Source organism: Pipistrellus hanaki (assembly GCF_964339955.1).
Source record: "Pipistrellus hanaki genome assembly, chromosome: 20".
Taxonomy (NCBI): domain Eukaryota; kingdom Metazoa; phylum Chordata; class Mammalia; order Chiroptera; family Vespertilionidae; genus Pipistrellus; species Pipistrellus hanaki.
This window is the reverse complement of record NC_140522.1, coordinates 1-6810: the sequence shown is the minus strand read 5'-3', so window position 1 is coordinate 6810 and position 6810 is coordinate 1. Positions and strand designations below refer to the sequence as shown.

Genomic DNA, 6810 nt, shown 5'->3' with positions numbered 1-6810 from the left:
GTGGGCGGAGAATCCCTTTGGGAGGCCGAGAGGGGACCGAGCCCAGAGCAGACATCGCACACTGCACGCCCGAGCCTCTCGGGAGACAGCACTGCAGGAAAAGTCCCGCTGGATCACACGCCACAGCGGGCGCCCCGGGAGAGAGCAGCCCCAGGCGTGGGGTGCGTAGGTGACTGAGCGAGTCCGCACCCAGAACGCACCAGGGACCCATCCCACCCACATCACATGCAAACGCAGAGGGGGGCAGGCTCTCTGCTCCAGGGCGTCCCCCATGGCGAGACCACGGAGGAGCCAGGATGTGGCCGCCCGAGCGGAGTTTCGGGAGCATTACTGAGGTCTCATTTCCCCTCCTGGGCAGTGGCTGCACAAGTCTTCACTGCGCAGCATTTCTTTAAACGAAAGGAATGCAGGCCAGGCGTGCTTCCCCGTGTACGCAGGGCCTTGCCACGTAAAATTAAGCACACACGTGACTTATGCGTGTCCTCAGCCGCAGGCACAGTCTCCTCCGTCCCCGGGGTGAGGCCTTGCGTGTAGCTGCTCTCACCCCTGGCTGTCCTTGTCGGGGAGTGGCGTGCGGGGCCTGAGCCAGCTGACTCAGGGTCCTGCCGGGCAGGGGGTGGGCCCTGGAAGCCCCATCCCTGCGCTGAGTCTGCAGCTATAAGTGAACGTGACTAACGGCAGGACCCTGAGTCACCCTGCCGGGCGTGTGAGCGGGAGGCTGGCTCCAGGGGCAGGGCGCAGGGGGTGGCTGCCGTGGAGGGCTCACAGCCCCGCTCTCAAAGACCCTTGTGTGGCCCTGGCTGGTTTGGCTCCATGGATAGAGCATCAGCCTGTGGACTGAAGGGTCCCGGGTTTGATTCCAGCCAAGGGCACATGCCTGGGCAGAGGGGGGCGTGCAGGAGGCAGCCGATCCATGACTGTCTCTCATCATTGATGTTTCTCTCTCTCTATCCCTCTCCCTTCCTCTCTGACATCAATAAAGATATATATATATATATATATATATATATATATATATATATATATATATATAATTTTTTTAAAGACCCTTGCGTGGTGGAGTATAGCATGAATCAGAAGCATGCATAGCTTGCATTTCCCTCGGGCATTAGGGAAGGCTTGGACCACTGGCAGCGGGAAATGTCACGTACCCGCAGCCTTGGCCAGGTCCCCACCGTTTTTTGCCTTTGGCTGAGCCGTGACCTTCAGACCAGTTGCATCTGTCCAGCTCCAGCTGGTTCAGATTTCAGTGCAGCCAGTAGGCATTTCCTTCCCCACGCCTCAAACAGCGTCACAAACCACTCGCCAAGTCACAGAGTCCAGCCGTCAGGCCTCCACGAACGGATCCCCGAGGACTCTCTCTGGCTCACAGCATATCCTCTCTCACGTCCCCCCTGCCCACCCCTGTCCCCGGCCAGCCCTGCGGAGGAGCCCTGCGGGGTTGAGGTCCCAGCGTGTCCCCCGAGAGAGACGAGGGTTGCTGTGGCGATAGGAAGGGCCCTCGGTGGTGGTGAGCCCTTGGGAACATCAGGACCATGGATGGATCCAGACCTGGGACGCGGGGAGGACATAGCGTGATGCAACCTGGGTGTCTCCTTCCAGCTGGAGAGCTGTCGGAGCTCCACACCCCGGCCCAGTGCTGGCTCCTGCACCTCTCCCCTGGCAGCTGAAGGGGTAGGACTGGGCGTCCCCCCTCTCCTTCCTGCCGGCCTTACAGACACAGGGCTCTCTCACCCGGACCGAGTCGAGGTCCCTGGATGACGGAGTTTCACTGGACGCTCCCAGCCCTGCCGGGTGAAGCCACGCAGGCGGGTGAGAAGAGGTGGCCTCCTCTGGGGACCCCCAAGGCCCCAGCAGTGGCCACGCTGGCTGCCCCTTCTGCAAGCTCAGGCCCCAAGCTTGGGAGAGAGGAACCAGACGAGAGCGGAGAGGGAAGCCACGGGCCTCAGAGACGGGCCAGCAGATGCCAACGTGGATGCTGTGCAGCTTTATTGAGCGGCGGGAGCTGGGAGGGAGGCACGGGGAGGCTCCTGGTGAAGGTTGGAAGCCAGGCCGTGCGGGGGCTGTGCCTTGTGTGGTCACTGCTTCCTGCTTGACGGCCGTGCTGCCGAGGAGGCCGGGGAGGGGCAGCGTTTTCACTCCTCAGCATGTGCGCTGTCCCTGCCTGACCCCGTGGGATCCAGCCCTCTCTGCCCACATCCCCTCCCCAACCCCTGCATGTACTCAAAGCGGAGGGCTGAGCTCAGAGCTGGCCCCTCTGCAGGGCCCGGGAAGGAGACTGAGGTGACCAGCTCCTGAGCAGCAAGACCCCGGGTGCCGTGCCTGCCCAGCGCGTGCTGGACGGAGCGCTAGGCGGCGGCCAGGGCTTCCTTGATGGCGCTGGTGAGAGGGAACGGCAGGTTCTGGCCGCAGAAGGTGCCCCGGAAGTCGTCCAGGTCCAGGGCCCACACCATGGCGCCGGCCAGCCGCCGGTTCTTCAGGTACTGCACCTGGGGGAGGCCCAGGGGGCAGCGCTGGGTTCCTGCCCGAGGGGTGTGTGGGGGCCCTGCTATCCTGGCCCCTCCCCATCGCCCTCCCGCCGGGCACCAGGGCCTCCTCTCCCTCCTCCTGGGCGTGGCTGAGGCCCTACCTTGGTTCTGACGCTCTCCCGGTCATCGTAGCCCACCCACTGGTTGCCCTTGGTGGCGTAGGGCACCCGCTGGTCAAGGATCTGGTGCACGGTGGCTCCACGGAGGAAGCCGCAGATCTGAGCAGAGGACGGTCAGGGTGAGGGGCTGCAGGGCACCGGTGCGACGCCTCCAGACTCCCTCAGCCCCACGCCGAGGCCCATGTCCCCGAGCTGCCGGCTTCGAGCAGCAGGGGCGGCCAGAAGCCAGAGCGCCTGGGGCTGGCGGCCAGAGGAAGACTGTGTGGGCCTCACTGCCCTCAGCCTGGACGCTGTCCCCTGGGACAATGAAGAGCAGAAGCGGGGTGCGGGGGGGCGGGGAGGGGGCTCACCCTCCCCTGGAACCCCCTTCTCCCGAGTCACCTCATAGTAAGCCAGGGTCCCGTCCTCCTTGGTGAACTGGCCGGGCAGCCCGGGCCCTGAGCAGGGGGCGCCCACGCCGATCTGGGCAGAGGCCAGCGTGAAGCTCCTTCCGAAGGTGGGGATGCCCATGATCAGCTTCTCGGCCGGGACCCCCAGCCTGAGCACGTAACTCACGGCGTAGTCCTGGGGGCGTGGGGGGGGGGCGTCAGTCTGTCCTGCGCACACGGGGGCTCCCCTTCCTCGCAGGGACCATACCCCGGTCTAAGGGCACTGCGCAGCTGGGGTCTCCAAAAGCCTCCTGACACAGGGAGGCTGTCTGCCCCGACCGCTGTGGACCGGGCGGCCGGCTCGCTCCATGGGCGCAGAGGCAGGTCTAGGCCCGGCCGGCCTCCTCGGCCCCGGCCCCAGCCCCAGCCCCAGCCACCCCCTCGTCCCCCTCGGCCTGCACGCGGGCCCCGGAATGTCAGTTGGGGTCAGGCTCCTCCACAGAGGGGTGGCGGCCTCTGTTCTCAGACTGTGGGGGACGCGTGGCCCCCGGGCCTCAGTTCCCGCATCTATGACCAAGGCCCCTCGCCCCCCGCCTGCCAGGACCCCCCCACTCACAGCGTTGCTGTATCTGTCAGAACTGGCCACCTCCCGGCCTCGGAACAGGGGGCTGTGGTGTCCCGTGCTCTGGCGCCAGGCCCCGTGGAAGTCATAGGTCATGAGGCCGATGAAGTCCAGGTGCCTGTGGGAGCGGAGGGAGCGTGAGGTGGGAACCAGAGAGGCCGCCAGCCCTGCGCGGTGTGAGCACAGGCTCACACAGGCCGGTCCCCCGCTCCTCCGCCAGACCAGGCAGACGAGCCGTCCACCCAGACCCGGTCTTGCCCACGACCCCGCTGCCTCCAGACCGGCCCCTCCAGCCCAGAGGCTCGTTGTGCTGAGAGAAGATTCAAAGAGTCATCAACTGCCCGGCCGGTGTCACTCAGTGCTTGAGTGTTGACCTGTGACCCAGGAGGTCAGAGTTTAATTCCTTGTCTGGGCACAGGCCTGGGTTATGGGCTCGATCCCCAGTATGTGGCGTGCAGGATCCATGATTCTCTCTCCTCATTGATGTCTCTCTCTCTCTCTCTCTCTCTCTCTCTCTCTCTCTCTCTCTCTCTCCCTTCCTCTCTGAAATCAATAAAACAATATTTTTTTTTTCAAAATGTCAGCAGGACAGAGGGCACCGGACCTGACCCCACACACAGCTGAGGCAGCAGGTAGACGTGTGGCCTGAGCGTCAGGTGCTGGGGGCGAATGCCTGGGCCCTACCCTCCTCTTGGTCCATTTGGGCTCCGAGTCTCCCCTCCCTCCGGTGGCACAGGGATTCCAACGTCACAGGGAAGCCCTGTCCTTCACTCCTGGCTTCCTGAGGCCCAGGCCGGGCCCCTCCGGCCATCAGGCCCTTGGCTGTGTCTGCCTCTCACTTTGGGGGTTGGGGGCAGGCGGAGGAGCAGGGGGACCTGCCTGTGTGAGCCTCTCAGGTGCCCTGGCTGCCGGGAAAGGAAAGGCCGGCTCCAGGGGAAGCACTCAGCCTCGAGCGGACAGCGCTGGGGGGCGGCCGGTGTGTAAGCTCTTCCTGCTTCCTTTCCCCACGCACTGCTTCCTAGCCACTCCCTCCCCCCGTACCCACCCAGGTGAAAGGGAGGGGGGGTGTTCTTGTTCCCCTGACGGAGGGGGAGACAGACAGAGGGAGCGTGGCCCCCCGGCTGCCTGGGCTCTCGCGGAGGGCGGTGGCGGGACTCACTGGGCCAGCTGGGCCATGTCGTAGCCTCTGTCCAGGGCCACCTTCCCGGCGGACACTGCGGCGCTCAGGAGCAGCGGCTGAGATTCCTTCTGGGCTTCCTTTACAAACTCGGCCTTCATTTCCTGGTGTGAGGGAGGCAGCCGGTGAAAGGGGCCCCGGGGTGGGAGAGAGCCCCTGGTGAGAGGCCAGCTCTGGCACCTCACGTCCCCCTGAGGGCCTCAGCGGTCCTGTGCCCAGGCCTACCCACCTCCTCCCGGGCTCATCCCGTGCTCACCCCCACCCCGTCACCCCAGACTCCGCCCTGGCAGGGCCGCGAGCTCCCAGCTGGACCGCAGGGCATGGTGGTGGGATCTGCTCCGGTCTGCGCTGTCCCAGCAGCCACATGAGACCAGAGTGAGCGTGCCTGGTGCTGCGGGCATCTGTCTGGACGGCTGCTCCCCGGCCCCTGGAGGTGCATGGGCTGCCCTCCCCGGATGTGCCTGCGTGTCTCCCGCCAAGGACTGTGCACAGTGACACCCACTAGGTGGGCATGATACATGGGCGCTTGTGTACTGACCCCACCCCGCCCCACCTTGTGGTGCCACGGCTCTTCCTGCTCTGCGGGGTCTCTGGGCACAGGCCTGTGGGTCCTCCTCCGGGGTCAGGTCCCAGGACCCTCTTCCCCGCCCTCCCAGGACATCGGCGGGAGACAGCTCTGTCCACCCTCCTGGTCCCGCACGCCTCCCTGCCCCTGTCCCGGTCCCGGCCCCACCTTGACCAGAGAGGTGAGATGCCGCTTGTCCCTTCGGCCCGGGTAGAGCCAGGCCAGGTCCAGCCCGTCGAAGCCGTGGGCCCGGAGGAACGGTGGCACCGACTTGATGAACGTCCTGCGACTCTGGGCGTTGGAGGCTATTTTGGAAAATCTAGGAACGCAATCACCGCCGAAGAGTGCTCAGTGCTGAGACCCTGGGCAGGGTCCCCTCGGGGTGGGGGGGTCTCTGTGCCCCAGGAGCAGGGAGCCTGAGCCCACAGCCTCAGGAGACACGGCCTCCGTGGTTTCTGAGGGCGGCTCGGTCACCACTAGCCAAGCCCCTCGCACAGGTGGTAGCCTGGGTCTCAGTGAGCTCATCTGTGAAATGGGGACACCCAGACGCTCTTTGTGCTGCTGTGAGGATTGCCTGTGAAATGGCTGGAAAGGGCGCCTGGCACTTAGTAGCCACTCACTGAATGGGAGCTGCTGTGGCTGTGCCCCGCCCCCTCTGTACACCCTGCTCCCACGCCACCCACCCCGGGAAGTCCTCCCAGGCTTTCCTCCCATTTCCCATTCTTTCCACCCCTTTGGTCCGGCCTCAGGCCTGAGGTGGTAATAAGGACCGAGAAGATCCACTGTCAGCGGTTGTGCGACTCTTGTCAAGTCCGCTGGCTCTGTGGCTCCGGTTTCTTGGCTTTATCGAGCTGGTGCATGATGGCATTTCGGCCCCTGTGCTAACCAGTCTGGGGTCCTGTGACCCTCATGCCTCTGCACTCCCAGTCCAGCTTCCTCTGGGGAGGGGTCCTACCTTTCAGAACCGAAGCTCCATCCTCCCACGGACAGGAGGGTCTTCAGGTTGGGGTTCCTGTGGGGCAGGAGGAGGCGGGAGGCAGGTGGTGGAAGTGCCGAGACACCGGGTGTCCCCAGGTTTGGCTTCTGAGGTCCTTCCAGCCCTGAGTTTGGGTTTCTAAGACTCAGGTGGGCTGCCTGTCTCCCAACACCCCCCCCACGCCCGCTCCCCCAGGATATGGGAAATGGAGCCACAGCAAGGTCCATGTCCCCGAGAGACGCCCTCAGGGACAGCGACAGTGACCGGCAGCCTCTCTTCTCAGAGCTCAGTGGCGCCCTCCATCAGCATCCCACACACTGCCCAGCACCGGCCCTCGTCACCGCCTCCCACGAGAGCGAGAGTGAAGGCCCCGGACAATCTGCCCAGAGGCGGGTGCTGGGTGGGGACTGTGCCCTGGGCCAGCCGCCCTCCATCCTCCCTCCTCCACCCTCCCT

The 6810-nt window shown here is 65.0% G+C and overlaps 1 protein-coding gene across 1 annotated transcript; it reads right to left on the bottom strand.

Annotated features, from left to right (window-relative positions):
- Nucleotides 1–1972: 1972 nt before the first annotated feature.
- On the bottom strand, nucleotides 1973–6683 carry CHI3L1 (chitinase 3 like 1). The gene is made up of 7 exons (XM_084868520.1): nucleotides 6335–6683; nucleotides 5548–5698; nucleotides 4797–4918; nucleotides 3632–3755; nucleotides 3029–3211; nucleotides 2630–2746; nucleotides 1973–2489 (listed from the first exon to the last, which is right to left on the bottom strand). The coding sequence occupies exons 1-7, from the start codon at nucleotides 6580–6582 to the stop codon at nucleotides 2349–2351; spliced, it is 1086 nt and encodes a 361-aa protein (XP_084724646.1). The 5' UTR covers nucleotides 6583–6683; the 3' UTR covers nucleotides 1973–2348.
- Nucleotides 6684–6810: the final 127 nt, after the last annotated feature.

What these genes read in the sequence shown, in the direction of transcription:
- CHI3L1 (XM_084868520.1), bottom strand. Translation starts at nt 6,582, where the DNA reads ATGGACCTTGCTGTGGCTCCATTTCCCATATCCTGGGGGAGCGGGCGT. An exon ending in ATCTCACCTCTCTGGTCAAG is followed by an intron (nt 4,919 to 5,547) that starts GTGGGGCCGGGA and finishes CCCTCACACCAG; the next exon opens with GAAATGAAGGCCGAGTTTGT. An exon ending in GGACCCTGGCTTACTATGAG is followed by an intron (nt 2,747 to 3,028) that starts GTGACTCGGGAG and finishes TCCTCTGCTCAG; the next exon opens with ATCTGCGGCTTCCTCCGTGG.